Raw genomic sequence first — 18,517 nt, forward strand, 5'->3', positions numbered from 1 at the left:
AAGCTCTCTAGCTCATTACAAAGCCAAATTAGTTACCCAAAAATACAAACAAAAAAATGACATCAACTTCATCAAAACTTTAAGCTCACTTACTTAAATGCCCGAAATCAGAATTATTTACTTCATGTGATTCTTTGCAAGTGGTTGATCTCTCAAATTGATGTTTCCAACACATTTCTTATAATACCCAAAGTTTTGTCAAATGTAAGCATGAGTTTTCTTCAAACTAACAGCAAATCCATATTTAAACTAGGAGCTCAATAATATATTTTTATTTTCATCTCAGTTATAGGTATTTCAACTTCACATTTTATTTACTGTAGCTATCATGACTTATTGCAAGAAACCAATCAACCATTTATTTAATTGTATTACTGTAGCAAATCCGCTTAAAATAACACGCATAGGCTGGATGTAATCATACAGCTGGGAGTGGAGGAAATTGTGGTAGTGGATATTTGTGGCAGAGCATTAGTATTAGTTTAGTATTATATAATAAAAGTTAAGTTAAAACCTTGGCAGTAGTTTTCATTTTTTTTTCCTACCTGGCATTCTCTAGAGGAGGCAAGGCTAGGGAGCTCAAGCTGTAGGCTGTAAGTTTGATAATAAATAGAAGCATAGTCAGCTTGAAAAACCTTTATGTGAGCAGTGTGGGAAGTGGCATTTTGGTCAGTGTTTGGTGGGATCGGGAAGATGTTTTAAATGTGGTGAGATGGGTCATCACAAGAAGGATTTCCCTCAAGAGAAAAGAACCAATATCATGCCACAATGATATCAGGAACATGTACCATATAGGTGATATCTGGAAGGAGGCAATCAAATAGGAAAAACTCAGTTCCAAGGAAGGCCAGTAGTACAAGGAAAACTACAAGTTCAGTTAAAAAGAGAAGCATCAGATCTTAAAGGCAATCAACCTGTGAAAGCTAGAGTGTTTGTCATTACACCCCAGGAGGTTAAGAATTGAGAGGAAGCGGTTACAGGTATACTTTTGATTTCTAACAAGTTTGACAGAGTTTTTTTTTTTATTTTGGTGCATCCCATTCGTTTATTTCTGAAGAATTATGTTCTGATTTATCTGTTGAAACTATATATTTTACACCTACCTTGTGTGTTATGATACGAACGGGGGATAGTTAGCCTGCCAATAGGATGTGTCTTATGAATTTGGATATTCAAGGTCACAAATTTTCAACAGAATTGATTATAGTGCCTATTAAAATGTTTGACATCATCATGGGGATGGATTGGTTAGTTAAAATTTTGCTACAATTCAATTTTGGAAGAAGAGAGAATAAAATTTACTTTATTAAATGAGAATACCTTTTATTTTTCCTGTGAGAAGAATGCAACATATCCTCTTATGTTAGTGCAGTAAAAATGGGTAAAGACTTAGGGAGGGGTGAGCTAGTGTTCTTAACTAAAATGGAGGTCTTAAATAATGATGTTCAGGCATTGCAAAATGTTCCAGTTGTCTCTGAATTTTTAGATCTATTTCCTGAAGAATTACCTGGATTACAACCTGAAAGAGAAGTTGAATTTGGCATAGAATTGCAGTCAGGAACATCAATAATTTACAAATCTTCTTATAGGATGGCCCCAAAAGAATTGCAGGAGTTAAAAACTCAGTTACATGAATTAATGGATAAGGGATTTATCAGGGCTAGTCATTGCCCTTGGAGTGCACTTGTATTTTTTGTCCTAGGCTAATCATTGCCTAGGATGGCCCCAAAAGAAGGATAGATCCATGAGAATGTGTATTGACTATAGAGAACTGAACAAAGTAACTATCAAGAACAAATATCAATTACCACGAATAGATGACTTATTTGATCAGTTGGCAGGTGTCACAGTATTTTCCAGAATTGATTTAAGATCATGATATCATCAAGTGAGAGTTAAAGAAGCAGATGTCAATAAGACAGCTTTTCGGACTAGATATGATCATTTTTGAGTTTAGAGTGATGTAGTTTGGGTTAACAAATGCTCATGCTATCTTTATGAATATGATGAACCAAATTTTCAAAGACTAATGAAGAAAAAAAAAATCGTGGTCGGGAAGGTCATAGTCGCAAAAGCCATTGGATTAGAATCCTTAAAAGAAGTCTATGAATTCATATGGATTTTTGTCCCCATTTGATACCTTCGTATCTGAGAATCAACAAATTCCACCCCGCGTTCCATTGATATGGGCACATCTGAGATCAACAAATGCTCGGGGCTTCTGGTGGCAACATGCTATTGGGTGGTGGTCCCGCTTGAAGAAATCAAGTAAGGGAGGGGATTGTTATTTGTACAAATGGTACTTCGAACTTGGAACGAGCATGAAGAAATTCACGGGGGAGCAAGTCCAAATAGAAAAACTCCCATTGGGTTTAGGGATAATCAGGCTCGAACTGATGACTTCCACCACGTCAAGGTTCGTGATTTCATCCGAATTGAGTTAGTAAAATCCACTATTTCGTATATCGATTCTACGAGAATTTTTATGAAAGCGTTCCATTTGCTTCTCTTCCCTGGAAGTTTCATTTTCCCAGAAAACGGGGTTGTGGGAGAGCAATACAAGCGTCATGCTACTAGGCGAAGCGGTGGAGTGCTGCACTCTAGATGAAATTTCCAAACAAACAATTTCAACAAAATCTTTCTCTCACTAGAAAAGTAAATGCTTGAGCTTGAGACCATGTTTATTTATGGCATGAAACAACTCGCAGCATGGGTCTTTCTTATTAATATGTGACAAAAAACTCCACTTGAATCATTTAGTAAGATGAACGAAAAAGATTAGAAGAAGATACAAGATTTGAGAATCACCCTCAATACCTCGGCATAGATCCGACCTTTGTAAATGTATAAAACACGCAAAGAAGTGACACTCAGATTCCTAAAGAACTGAATGCCATTTTTTTTTTTTTCATCATCACATAATTTTTTTTCTCTAAGAAAAAAACTCATTGGCGCCAAGGGTGAGGGAATGCTAGACGTTTGGTCAATTCTTTATTTTCTACTTTATGTCATATCAACGGGCATTCCATCTTGCAAATAGGGCATATCTTGTCTAGACAAAATCTCCTAAACATATAAAATGCGGACAATTCCTCAATATCTTGTCCATTCGCAACAAAATCAATCTCAAATAGAAAACACATATTTCTAAGATTTTAAATCTTTTACTTGTTCAAAGCAAAGGACAAGCTTGAAAGTTTGCCCGTATATTCTAATGATTGAATTGAAGTAGAGCCCAAAGGAAGTTCTTGATTAAGTTTCTCGTTGGGTTACGTACCTACTTAAAGTTTGTAATTATTTTCATTGATGACAACTTGGTATACTCAAAGACTGATGAAGGCATGTTGAATATTTAAGAATAGTTTTGAAGACATTGAGGAAAAATCAATTGTATGCAAAATATTCAAAATGTGAATTTTGGCTAAGAAGTATTTCCTTCTTGTGACATATTATCAATGGGGAAGGAATTTCAGTAGATCCACAAAAAGTAAAAGCAATAGTGGAATGGCCTACACCAAAGAATGTTACAGTGGTTCGTAGCTTTCTTGGATTCAGGATATTACAGAAGGTTCATTAAAGAATTTTCACATATTGCTATGCCTTTGTCCAAACTAATGAGGAAATAGGTAAATTTTGAATGGATAACTGAATGTGAGAAAATCTTTCAGGCATTGAAAGAGCATCTGACTACAGCACCAGTATTGACACTTCCCTCAGGAACAGAAGGATTTCAGATTTATAGTGATGCAGCTTTGAAAGGTTTGAGATATATTTTGATGCAGAATAGAAAGGTGATTGCATATGTATCGAGACAGTTGAAGCCCCATGAAAAAAATTATCCCACTCATGATTTAGAATTGGCTGCAGTAGTGTTTGCTTTGAAGATTTGGAAGCATTACCTGTATGGGATAAAATGTGAAATTTTCACTGATCATCAGAGCATAAAATATATTTTTTCACAAAAAGAACTCAATTTGAGAAAGAAAAGATGGTTAGAGCTCATTAAATACTATAATTTGGATATTCAGTATTGTCCGGAAAAAGCCAATATTATAGCTGATGCTCTGAGTCGCAAATCTATAGGAACGATGAACTGGATGGTTACTCAAGAGATTCAATTGATAAAAGAAATGAAAAAGTTGCAATTGAAAATTAGAGGTTGTAAGAATGGGAAATATTTGCACCATATGACAGTAAAGCCCACTCTAAGTGATAGTATCAAAGAAACTCAAAAACTCAGTAATGAATATTCTAAATTGGTGGAGCAAGCCCAATCAGGAAAAAGGCCAGATCTTTCTGTGGATGTTCATGGAGTTAGTAGACATAAAATACAGTTGTGGGTACCCAGTGATCCGGATTTACGAAGGAAAATTTTGCAAGAAGCTCATCATGTTGGATACAGAATTCATTCACATAGTACCAAGATGTATAAAGACTTGAAAGTAATATTCTAGTGGTCAGGTATGAAGAGAGACGTTACTGAATACGTAGATAGATGTGAAGCATGTCAAATGGTGAAAGCTGAACATCAGCGACCTAGTGGATTACTACAATCACTACCTGTCCCTAAGTGAAAATGGGAAGAAATTGCAATAGATTTTGTTATGGGATTTCCTCGATCTAAAGAGGGTCATGACAGCATTTGGGTGATTATTGATAGACAAATAAAATCAGCTCACTTTTTATCTATCAAGCAAACTGATTTGGTAGACAAATTTGCACGCCTATATGTGAAAAAAATTATTAGATTGCACGGTATTCCAAAAGTTATTGTCTCTGATAGAGATGGTATATTTACTTTTAGGCTGTGGAAAAACATTCATGAAAACTTGGGTACAAATCTGCACTTCAGTACAACTTTTTATCCTCAGACTAATGGTCAATCTGAAAGAACCATCCAGATACTGAAGACCTGTTAAGATTATCTGTTTTAGATTTTAGAAGTAGTTGGGAGGATTGCATACCATTGATCAAATTTGCTTACAACAATAGCTATCAAGCAAGTAAACAAATGGCACCATATGAAGCACTTTATGGTAGAAAATGCATAAATCCCCTAACTTGGGTTGAGGTAGGAGAAAGACAACTAATGGGTCAAGCGTTAGTTGACATGCGCAGCTATGTCATCAAAGCATATGTCATTAGGGCTAAAAAGGATGACTATCAGCCTAGCTCATTAGCAGTGGTTGTACTACAGGAAAGGGTAAGGAGCCCTTGGGACAGAAAAAAGAGGTGACCGTTCTTTTGATGTAAATACGTTTTTGGTGTACAAAGAGATCTAAAATGAAATCTGAATGCTAGATGTATAGATTTTTGGGAATGTGAGTAAATTTTAAAACTTTTAGTAGAGCTCTGTATTTACCTCAATTATATTTGATGTTCATTAAGGGACACTATATGTTTCCCATTATTAATTATGGAATTTGATAGGTTGCCAAGTTAGAAGAATCTAAATAGATTTCTTTTTATTCACTCTATTCTAAAAGTAGTGGTTCAGAATGGGTGTTAATAAGAAGGAATCGGTTTAGATTTTCCTTCTTTGTTATACTCCAGATTGACCACTAGGGGGTAGGCCAAACTGGGGTGTGACATTTCTTCACAGAAAACTCACAGAAACCATTAATATGCTTCAACCACAAGATTTCACGATCCTCAATTCCCTCACCGTGTCTGTCTTCTCAACAAAGCCATATATGGCCTAAAATAGGCTCCCTGCCAATTCGTTGCCACCTTCTCCAATCACCTGCATTAAATAGGCTTCCACAACAATGGAACCAATCCTTTCCTTCTGCCTTATTCTAAATTAAAGATCACTCTCTACATTTTGATCAATGTAGACAATATTTTGCTAAAGAGTAACAGCCTCTCTGTTGTCCCATCACTTCTACAGGATCTCTAAAACGAGTTTAACATGCAGAACCTTGGCACTATCATTCAATTTTTGGGCATACAAAAACCTATTACTGCATTTGGACTTTACCTGAATCAAAATGTTTATGTGAAATCCATCCTACTACCCTCAGGTATGCGTACTTCCAAGCCAGACCAAACTACTTTCAGTTAAAATCTCCTACACCACCAAATGATCTGCAGCTTTTTTGAACCTAGCTCATTATTATCACTTGGTTAAATCACTCCAATATCTAACAATTACAATACTTGATATTCTTATGTTGTAAATCAAGTTTGCCAACATATAAATGATCCTCAAAGCCATTATTTTTCAAATGATTCTAAGAATTCTTAGGTATATCAATGGTACTCTACAACTTGGCTTGCCCATTCATCCCAAAAATATGCAACTTCATGCCTTGTTTGATTCAAATAGGGCTGAAGAACCACTGGACCAAAAATCAACCATAAGTTTTTATTTTTTTTTTGTTGGCACTACAATTACCTTTTGGACTGTAAAGAAGCAATCAGCAGTGGCTCAATCTTCTACAGAAGTAAAATATAGTGCAGTGACTCGGACATTGCAACAACAGACATTATTTGGATTCAAGACTTCTTCGCGATTTTCACATACCAATCAACTTTCCAACACCTCTCTATTGTGATAATATTTCAGCTTTAGCTCTAACACTCATTTGATTAACATGATGTTTCATGATAACAAAAATAATCAAAATTGATTATCATTTCATCAAAGATCGTATCAAATCAAACAACATCCTAGTTCATTATATCAACACTTAAAGATCAAATTTATCTTCACAAAAGCACTATCAAAAATCAAATTCCTTGCCTTGTGTAACAAATTGATGCTACAGCCTTTGATCATCAATTTGTGGGGACCTGATAATAACTTCTTTATTACATTTGAACTGCGCCCCACTAAACTCTGCCTTACAGCCATATTATATATATATATATATATCTTCTCACAATATATATATAATTCAAATTAGATGCTTCAATTCACCATTCTCATAATCCATTTTTCTCTACTATCTTATCCTTTTTTATCATTTTCTATCGTTTTATTCATATTTACTTATTCCATAGATTTAGTATGGGTAACTAGTCTTTGCACTCATCTTATTTATTTATAGGCCTTAGACCCACTTAACGAAAATACTGGATAGATTTCTATCTTTTTGGGGAAAAAAACAATTCCTAATCATCAGCCCATTTCATCAGTTCGGGTTATTATTTTCCTATATTTGAAAGTCACTATAGCTTTAACATGCCGGTAAGATGTTAGACAAATTGTAGCTTTCCTATCACATTCTCAAATTATAAGTTTAAAAACCTTGGGAAAATAACTAAGTCTAGACTGACACAAGCTGCACAAAAACTGCCTAGAATATTAAATACACTCACGTATGTAATTGCATGAGTGTGCGCATACACACAAATAACATTCATTCATGAAGATTTCTTGATACTAATCAAGCTAACGATCACGAAAGTCCTCTTCAAATTACCGTTGGAGAGCCTACACGTGCGCAAAGTCGAGAAGGCGGAGAAGAAGTTAGTGGGCTGCTAACCCAACTTTGGGCCCACAATGACCTAAAAGGCCCATCAATAATAGCCTAGCCGAATCATTAAGTGTTAATCTCCTCCAAGTGATTGGATAAATAATTTATAGAATTATTTTAGCCATTTTTGTGTTCTTTTCTGAATTTGGATAGTTGAAGGGGTTTTATGTAAAACTGTAATAAACTTGCCTATTTAAAGGCCTTAGGAATGGAAATTGAGGAGATATTTTGTTGGATCAAATTAGTGAATGTTTCCTTAAGTGTGGCTGCCCTTTGTGGCCCATCTTGGAGTCTCTAAGAACTCCCTTTTCTCCTCCATCCATCCCTCTCAGCCGCACGTTTTGCTTGGAGTATCCAAGAACCGAACGTCCCTCCCCCTCCTTCCTTACATTGGTTCCCTGTTGAACTCGGACAACAGCTCTCCTCATCCCTGCCTTGGAGTCTCTAAGAATCCATTCCTGATTCTCTTCAAGGCCTCAACCGAGCCGAACCCCTCATCTCCCTTCAAGTTATGCCGCCAATCCTCATATGTTGCCTCGGAATTTCCAAGAATTGCATTCTCTCTTCTTTCCTCTAGAATTCAGTCATTATTCTACTTGGGAATCTTCCCTCCTCCCTTTCCTTGTCGTTGTCCACAGCAACAGCCAACTACCAGGTTCGGCCAGCTATCTTTCACACTAGTTCTTGCTGCAAGAACAGTTGCCCAAACAAGTAAGAACAACCCTCTGTTCCCCAGTTCTCACCAGAATTCTTTCTCTAGTCTTTCTATAGTCTTCTTCTCATTCTAGGCCTTCAAGAACAGCAACATTCGTCCCCTATTCTGCGCAGAGATCCATTCCAGAGGCTATTTACATCCTTTTTCTCAACCTGAATTGCAAAAATAGCAGTTGTCCACCTATTTTAGTGGTTGTTTTCAGCCACATTAATCACCGGATTGCAACCGTTGTTTTCAAGAAACCTACCAAAGCTAAAATTCTCAGGTAAACTGCTCCAACCTAAGGGAACTTTCGGTTCAAAGGTTTTTCGTTTTAAGCTAGATTCTCTATTAGCCCAAAACTACCGATAAGATTGTATCACTTCTTAATAAAAATAAGCCATAAAAAATATATGTAAGCCAGCAATCCAAAGAATATCAGAAGTTAGTTAATGCATTTGGAACTCTAGAGAGCACCTCCATTGCTTAGAGTTAATATGTGCCACAATAAATAGAATACAATAAAAAGAGGTGCAAATTAGAAAAGCCCCTTTGAGAATTTAAATGTATTGTTCCATTCCACATTTCATAAGCAAAGAAAATATTTCTGAAGCCAAGCTTATGCTTGTTGTAAATTGCATCCATCAAATTAATACATTAGAGGACTCAATGTTTGATTAAGTAGTGACTTAGACCTAAATCTTCATCCAGTGAAAGTGTCATATTCTGCTATTATACGTTCGAGAAATAATTTATTTAAAATATTTTAACCATTTTGTTAGAGGTTTTCCCTATAAATATGGCTAAATGTTGAATACCAAAAACCTGAGATTTACCACTGTTATTTCCTAGGACTCCATGAAGGATGGTTGGGAGGCCAAAGAGAAAGAAAGATCATGAGGAAAAATAGATTGGAGAGTGGTATGCATAAATTTAAAAATAGACATCCATTTTGTTCACAATTCATCTAGCTCCACGATATATTCTCTGCATGATTTTGGGATCTTATATACATATGGTTTCTCAAATTTTAATATTTAGGTGTAATCATGCATGCATTATATTTGCATACTTTTTAGTATGAATGATGTGGATGATGATAAGATATTAGCTTTAGGAGTTTGAGGACATTGCATGGCATATTGAATATAGTTGTACACCTGCAATGTTGGAAGTGGTGCCAATTGATGGAGTTTTTTGCTCATCATTTTTAACCTTGGCAGGTGGAGGGCTAAATCTTACTTAGCTATAATATGTATATGCTATCGTTATATTATTCAAACATTGATGTATAATAGTTAGATTTTGATCGCATGATTATACAAGAGTAGAAAAAAAAACACTAAAATAATGTAATAATTTAACTTTTTGATTGTATAGTTGTTGCTTATCATATAACTGTGTTATAATATAATGTTGTCCAGGCGATATTAGAGCATGACAAAAAGAACTTGAAATATAACTTGACTTGATGAATTTAACTCAAGGAACCAAATCACATTTCATTGTATTTTGCAAGCAATCAATCAATGCTTGTATCTTTTTAGAAATTATATCACAAACAGAAATTGTTCTTTTTGGGTCATATTAGTACATATGTCTCAAGCTAAACTTCTTCATCATAACAACAACAAAACTTTATCCCACTATGTGGGGTCAACTACCTAAATTCTTTTTCTCCATTGTGTCCTATAACAGTCAAATTCAATTTTTAATTTTGATACCTCACTTTTGAAAATATGGTAAACAATAAGGCTCGACCTTCTATTAATGATTTTCTTGTCTAATAATTAGGCCCTTGTAAAGAAATTCCTAACCTTCCAATATATTTGGCTTTAAAAGACAATGCACCTAGCGCATGAAACTCCTACAAATGCAAGGCACGGGTTTGTCCATAATCTTACCCCTGCAATGCAAAGAGGTTGTTTCCATGACTCAAACCCGAGACCTCTATGTCACCATGGAAATAACTTAGGGTTTTTCTGAGGCAACTTACTCACTAATCTACTATTTCAGACTGTTATCATATTTTTATTTGACTATATTTTCTTGTTACATTTTATAATTTTTTATGGTGGGAAGCTACTTTTTATATCTAGATCATCAAGTTTGCGATATCTATAAGAATGCTACTATCTATTTTTTTCAAAAAAAAAATATAATACCCACAGTAGCGTTTACATTTTTTTTTTCCCTACAATAGTTTGCACCACTTTTACAAAATGTGGCAGACACCCAAATAGACCCTTAAGCATTGGTCCAAGCACACCCACGATTAGACTGTCCTATTGCTCTCATTACAGGTAGTTGCTTTGAAGGCCTTAATCGTTTTAATAATAACCACGAGAGCAATATAAATGATAGTTTCATGAAATTAATCCTTGCTTCAACATACAAGAAACCATAAATCCAGCCACTGTCTTGCAAGAACAATGTTGCTAAATTAACAATAATCCAGTTATACTTTATAGTTTCCACTCCATAGGGAAATACCACAATCAATTGTGACATTAAGATATTATTATACAACATAAGACCTCATCAATACATAGTTTTGCAGATGAAATGCAAAACAAATTCAGCATCTGATATTGCATTTTCCACTCTGAAAGCCAGACATTGTAGATACCAAACACAGAAACAACATATGCTATTGCCGCGCAGTATAGCGCACACAAGTGAGCATTTGAAACCAAATTACCTTGGAGGATTGATATTCTTCAATGCTTCCGTCACTGAGACAAACCATTCTCCCTCGCATGAAGCTGCGTCGCTGCCAAAAAGGGAAAGCTGTTTAGAGTGTAGGAGGGAGGAAATATGGAATGTAGAAATCAATGAGAATAAAGAGCTCACGCTGTTGTCGGCCGGCGGTGCGATGAAGAGCGAAAGCGGAGCCCTGCATAAAACCATTGCGGAAAAGCGAGCGGATCGCACTCAAACGAGGAGGAGAGGACGAGAGGCCGAGAAGATGCATCGAGATAAAAGAGGTATAAGAGTGAAGGGTAAGAACTGGGCCGAGTTGAACGGACAATCGTGTTCGACCTAGAGCCACATCGATAGCTCGCAGGCATTTTCAAGTCCGTGCTCTTGTTTTTTTTTAAGAAAAAAAAAACATAAAATGCTTCATTAATAACTAAGGAAATGGATTACATCCTAATACCATTTGATTCATCCTATAACAAATTAATAAAAGAAGGAGAAATCTTATTCATGACTAAATCATCACAAATGAAAGAACTTAAAATTGCATAGTTAGCACAAAGATCCGCTAACTTATTGCATTCCTTTTTTACACAATTAAAGATAACAAAATTGAACTCTTTGATAAATGAAAGATCTCCCACTTCATTGCTGCCTTTCCTCACGATCCCTTGAACGAAGTTGATTACATTTTTGTTGTCTCCTTCAATGATTAAGCCCTTGTAATCAAACATCCATTCTTTAACCACATCTTTGATTGATAAAATAGCTTGAAGCTCCAATAAAGCAGTATCCCAATGGATCCACTTTTGATCAAAAGACATCAAGAACCTTTCCTTACGATCACGAAACACACCACCGATCACAGCCTTATAGGAAGGACTAAGGGAAGCATCTATATTGACTTTTATCCAATCGGGTGTAGGAGGATGCCAATAATAATTCAACAACCTTTCCAGTTGATTAACATCTCAAATGTCTAAGTTAAAACAAATTAAAGGCTTAAAGACAGTAGAATAACTCATAGTGTTTGTAGCAATCACCAACGAGCTGGTTGTAGATCCATTATGAACAAAGTCATTTCTAGCTTTCCAAGACAAGTAGACCGTGTGCAAAAAAGATTAACCAGTCAATGATTCTAGCTATCCAACCATATAAAACATGAATCAAAGGAGCTGAAACTAGGAATGCCAAAACCCCAATTGTTTAGATGTTATATGACTTCTTTTAAAAACCTACATTTGGAGACAATATGATCAATGTCTTCAGCCGTCTTGCATCCCCTTGGACAACCATTATTACCTTGTAATCTTCTATAACTTAAGAACTGATATGTTGGGATTGCATTGTTGAAAACTCTCCACTAGAAATTCTCCACTTTTGAACTCAATTTGGCATTTTTAAGTCAATTCCATCCAGCAAAAATAGAACTGCATTTCTCCAATTTTTCGGTTGCCAAGGCTGAAATTGATCTTCCAGAGAGCTTATGAATTAATTCCATTTGATCATCTGAACTTCTAGAAAAAATCTGAATACTAGATATCAGTTGTACAAGTTCTGGACCGAAGAAATCTCCCAGCTTCCTTACATCCCAGCAACAATTGCTTATAAACTTGTCCACCGTGAGATTATTACACTCATTTGATTGAATAAAGGTTGGCCATTTATCAATTCTTATATCCAATAATCAAGTATCTTTGAAAATATGTACAGATTTCCCATTAGCAATTTTCCATTTGACAATTGGTTTGAGACGTTCTGCTCCATTGCATAAAAGTTCCCAAGCTGAAGAACCTGCTCTGTCCGAAAAATGATCCTAAAAAATAGAACCATATTTAGGGAACAGCACTTTATGCATCAAAGATTCTTTGTCTTGACAATACCTCCAAGCCAACATGGCTCTAAGTGGACCAGCATTCTTAGAACAGGGAACTATTCCACGTCCACCCAAATCATTCGGTCTGCATAAGGATTCCTAGGAAATATAGTGGAGACCGGCTTTTCCATCTTTCTTGCTCCAAATAAAACTTTTGCACAACTTATCTACTTCATTCAAAACACTTCTAAGAACCAAAGAAAGAGTTGAATGAAAAGTTGGGAATGATAACAAAATCGACTTGACCAAAGTGATTCTTTTGGCCAAAGATATAAATTTTTCAACCCACACACCCAGCATATTCAATGCTTTATCTAAGAGGAATTGGAAATCAGCTTTAACCATTCTTCTCAATGCAACCTTGATTCCCAAATAGGAAAATTCTTTGATCTCCTTGAATTCCATAAGTCTAGCAATTTCTTTTCTCTTCCTTCTTCTAACTAATTTACCAAATAAGATTCCAATTTTACTAGTGTTCACCCTTTGACCCATCCAACCACAGAAGTCCGAAAGGATGCTTTTGATCTCCTTAATCATCTTCAACCATGCTTTTGAGAAAATGATAATGTCATCGGCATATAGTAGGTGAGTGATCTTATTCCCATTAGGTGAAATATGAATACCTACCAAATCCTTCTTTTGTGAGAAAGCATTTTATAGAAGTTGTGCACAAATAATAAACAAAAATGGTGATAATGGGCATCCTTGACGGAAATCGCTCTTAGCTTCTATCCAATTAGACAAATTCCCATTGATTGATAAAGAAAAGCAAGGACTATAAACACAATCCAAAATGAGATTAGCAAATTTATTTGGAAAACCACCCCCATTGAATCTTATGCTTTCTCCATGTCTATTTTGAAGGAAACTAAACCTTTAGAGAATTTAGAATATCTAAACTTGTGGAAGACTTCATGGGCCACTAAGACATGATCTGAAAGCGACCTCACTTTAAAAAAAAGCTACTTATTCATCCAAAATTAATTTAGGAATAACAAGCAAAAGTCTATTTAAAATCATCTTTGCCGCTATCTTGTAAACAGAGTTACACAGACTTATTGGTCTAAAATTGGAAGGAGATAAAGGATTTTTTACCTTTGGTATGAGCACTATGATTATTTCTTTCCACTCTTTACACATCTTGCCAGATTTGAAGAAGTGATCCAAAGCCTTCCATAAATCATCCTTGATTATAGACCAATATGATTTAAAAAATGAATAAGAGATACCATCATGTCCCGGAGCAATATTCCCACCAATATTTTTGATTACCTTATCCATTTCTCCCATGGAAAAATCTATATCCAACATAAGCAAATCATCTTCATTCAAAGTCTTCCACGCCTTAGGCTACCCAACCATAGAACAATTCCTCTCTTTCCATTTATCTTTGAAGTAACAGAATAATACATCTTCTATTTGTTACTTCTCTTCTACAATCAATCCATTCTCATCTATGAAGTTTGAATTCCTTCTAGCACTTGCATATGCATGAAAAAATCTTGAGTTTGAGTCACCTTCCATAAGCCATTTAACCTTGACTCGCTGCCTCCACCAAGTACAAAGCCGAGCCAATGTAGAGTTTAAAGCATTTGTCTTAGTTTTCAATAGCCACATATCCTCATATGATAGGAAACTGAATCCAACCTCTTTTAATTGCAATTCCAGAATTTCTTTCTTTAGCTCATCTTTAGATTGATTTAAGTCCTTGTGCTTAGCTTTACTCCAATAATATAAAGCTTTAAGATATCTATTCATCTTCTGATTCAAAATTTGAGGGAATTCTCCAACAGATTTTTTCCTCCATGCTTCTCTAACCACTACCGTTGAAGCTGGAATTGAGCCCCATATATCTTCAAACTTGATATTCTTATTACATGGCACTTGAGTTTCAATAAGTTTAACAAAATCGGATAATGGTCCGATGCAACTCTAACCAAGTGTCTAACCACCAGACGATGAGAAGAGTTCAACGCTGCTGAATTCAGAAGACATCTATCCAATTTTTCAAGAATCCTTTCAGCCCCCTTCTTATTGTTGCACCATGTGAATTTGGGTCTAATACACACAACCTCATGTAAATCATTACATGTTATAAAGGATTTCATCTCCTTCAAACCAAGGGAATAAACAAATCTCCTTCCTCCCCTTATTTTCCTCCCTAGATATTAAGCAATTAAAGTCTCCACCCACTACCATAGGAATATCTTTAGACACATGATATTCCAATCTTTCCCAAAGAGACCTCCTCTTGTAGACATCGTTCAGGCCGATTAGTTACATCGTCCTTGCCGATACAATATCGTCCTGGCCGATTAGGTCAAATTCGAGTACATTTGTCCTGAATATCGCTTGGAATATAGTCTGGCCGATGTTAATTGTCCAGGCCATCGTCGAGGTCGATCATGCGATCGGCCCGGCCGATGTGATTGTATCAATCAGCCTTAAATACTTTCCATAATTACCAGATAAATTTAGGCATAATTATGCTATATCATCCATGTTGATGTATAGATCGTCCTGGCCGATGTCCTAAAATAAAGAATACCTAAATTGATTATGGCGACTATTTCATTTTTATTTGAGCCTATCGTCCTGGCCAATATAAGGATTGTCCAGGCCGATCGGCTTAATGACGACTGTCTTAATGAGGATGATGCCCTAATTAGGGTTTTTATTTTTAAACTGATCATTCAGGCTGATATAAATATCATTCTGGATGATGTTACCAAAAATAGTAAACTCTAGGGAATAGATAGAAAAACTTTCATGACGTGTGTGTGCAAAGTTACATAGCATCAGGAGCCACACCAAATATAATAGACTCAAGAAAGGAAAAAGGGGTACAAACTTACTCATATCTAGTTTACCCAATCTTGAGCTAGTTCCAAATTGCAGTCTGATCTTGTGGACCTGAAATATCAGTAGATAAGGCAGACGTAGAGAAATAAGAGTGTTTGCTATCATCAAAATCATAATCCATGAAAACAAATCCGCAATAATCTCCCCCTTTTTTATGATGGCAAACATTATAGGTTAAATATGCAAAAAGAAATCATGTTATCCTAATCTCCCTCTCACTAGAATAAAACTTTAGAAAATAGGGGAAATCAAAACGTTTTTTTTGTTTTTAATTTTTGAAAGAGAAAAAAGAAGATACAAATACAACAATACGTTCTCCCCCTTTGAATTATCAAAAAGATAAGGGGCACGAAAGAAAATCTTAAAAAAATGAGAAAGTTATCTCTTAATTCACAACGCATAATCCAGTAAAGGTAAGAAATTCAGAAATTGTTAATCCAAACTCAGATTCTTTTAAAGGATCAAAAACTTTTTAATCCAATATCTAAATCAAGGAATAAATTAGAAAAAGAAACACTAACTTTTCAAAACTCCTTTCATAAAATATATCTAATAGAAGATTGATGCAAAAATTGGTGAATAAAAAAAAAACATGATTTTCAAGATCAAGTACCGAAAATATCAAGGGTTTTCTTAAGCTTTAAGTAAACAAGAAAAAAGTAAGCATACTCTTTGTGGGCTCATTTTATGCCTCTTGTCGGTTTTTTTGGTGCATCTTTTACTTTTTAATACACTTTGTGTGTCTTTCTTAATTTGGCGTCATTGGCCATTTTTTTGATTTGGCATCATTATATAATTTTTTTTTGAATGTGTTACCTTTCTGAATTTTTAAAAGCAAAAGTAAACCCATTCTATTAACAAATCATACTATTTGATTAAGAAAATTATAAGATAGATTCAACAACTTGCAAAAGATTCATATGCGATAGATAAAATGTAGGGAGATAAAAAAGTTTAGTTTCAAAATTCAATTTAAAACATGGTGAAGATTTTAAATCAAAAGTAAAATAAACTCTTTTAGGAAACAGAGATTAAGAGTCAAAATCACGAGTTTCCTTTCTTTGACTGTTTTTAGAGAAGTCAATCATAACTTACCTAAGAATTCAAGAAAAATAAGAGATAGACTTTTCATTTTTAAAAAAGATCTTAAAAAAGTGATATGTGCGTGTTGATTAGTGACTACATCACAAAAACAAAACAAAAATAATAATAATACAACACTCAAGAAAAAAAAAAGGAAAAAAAAAGAATGAAAATAATAAAAAAAATTAAAACACAACACAAAACAAATAAGTAAGGCTTTTAAACACCATCCTACTCCTGGTCTGATGCTTCAGAAACCAGGTCTATGTAGGAGATTTTTTGCTTTTAATTATTTGTCATTTCTACAAGTTGCTTAGCTTTACCCTTTTCTTTTGCAAGAAGAGTTCTCAAATTAGGGTACTGATTTTCATATGTCCAAATTTTCTGCATCCAAAGCAAATAACATCAGAAGTAATCTTACAATTCTTACCATTTTTACCTTTATTACACTTTTATTGAAGCTTATGCTATGGTGAGCTTTTTAATTTGCTTGACAAGCTATCACATTCATCACCAACTAAGCAACTTTGCTCCATGTCTTCAGCATTTAGTACTATCGTTTCACCTACATCAAAAAGTCTTTGACCAAACTTTGCTTGTAGGCAATGAGTGAGCCAATCAAATTATCAATAAAATACTCATTCAAATTCTTTTATTAACAAATGGCAATAACTTTAGCAACAAACTTATCAAGTAGATAACGAAGAATTTTATTGACTATTTCAAAGTTTGAAAACTCCTTACCTAAAGTATGCAATGATGTAACAATTTGAATAAATATAGTATACATGTCTAAGATCATCTCATAATATTTCATGCAAAAATGTTCATAATCATGTATTAAAAAATTCAACTTGGATTGCTTAATTTCACTAGTGCCTTCGTATATGGTGTGTAATTTATCCCAAATTTTCTTACCAATAGTGCATGTGGAAACTAACATAAAGTCTTCAGAATTTAAAGCACAAAACAAACAGTTTAACGATTTTGCATTCAATTGAGCATTGATTTGTTCTTCCCTATTCCATTTTTTAAAAGGAATATCAATTTTAATTCCATCTATAACACGTTACGGTAAACAATAACCAGTTAAAATCATATGTCACATACAAAAATTAATTGATTGCAAAAATATAGACATGCATTTTTTTAAAAAAACAAATATAATATTTTCAAACAAAGGTGGTCTGGTGATTGAATAACCTTCTACAATATTATGATTAGAAAAATTAGCCATTGATCAAAATTTAAAAGTTTTCAAAAACTAAATTTTATGAATCCCGCTCTGATACCACTTGAAAGTTTGTTAGGGATGTTAGGCCCTTATGAACTGGCCAATGGTTAATTAAGAGAGAGGTTAATTGGTATTTTAAACAAAACTCAAACTTAAAACCAAAACCAAGATTCACCATAGAGAAAACACAATGCGGAAATTAAATGTGAAAATAATAAAGGAAAGAACACACCAGATTTATAGTGGTTCGGTAAAACCTTGACCTACGTCCACTCCTTGGAGGCACCCTCTAAGTATTTCACTAAACTAAGTGTCTCTCCTTTAGCCCCCATAGCTAGGCGGAGAAGCCCTTACGAGATCACCTCGACCTTCCTCGGTGCGACAGAGTTGTCGGGTCCTTTGACACCAAAGAGATCTTCTTCTTCTGTGAACTTCCCTCAAGACAAGCCTTGAATCCGACAGTATTAAGGTGCAAGCCTACTGGAGAAACCGTGTGGAATCCCCCTCCACACTCCCTTGAGTCCCCCTCACAGGATCTTCTCCCTCTCTCAAACTTCACCCATTCCTCACTCCCTTTCAAGCTCTCT

The 18,517-nt window shown here is 34.9% G+C and overlaps 1 protein-coding gene across 2 annotated transcripts in view; it reads right to left on the reverse strand.

Moving 5' to 3' along the window:
* Positions 1-11,246, reverse strand: part of LOC110114897 (epimerase family protein SDR39U1 homolog, chloroplastic) — a 133,297-nt gene extending 122,051 nt beyond the window's left edge. Inside the window, exons 1-2 of one of the 2 annotated variants that reach the window (XM_020847933.2) lie at positions 11,029-11,244; positions 10,877-10,948 (exon numbers count right to left, since the gene is read on the reverse strand). In XM_020847933.2, the coding sequence (XP_020703592.1) occupies positions 10,877-10,948; positions 11,029-11,085 (129 nt within the window). In that variant the 5' untranslated portion in view covers positions 11,086-11,244. Of the gene's footprint in view, positions 1-10,876; positions 10,949-11,028 lie in introns of both variants that reach the window. The other variant, XM_020847934.2, reaches the window with a different exon arrangement.
* Positions 11,247-18,517: the final 7,271 nt, after the last annotated feature.

This window comes from Dendrobium catenatum, unplaced genomic scaffold (assembly GCF_001605985.2).
Source record: "Dendrobium catenatum unplaced genomic scaffold, ASM160598v2 fragScaff_scaffold_279, whole genome shotgun sequence".
Classification (NCBI taxonomy): Eukaryota; Viridiplantae; Streptophyta; class Magnoliopsida; order Asparagales; family Orchidaceae; genus Dendrobium; species Dendrobium catenatum.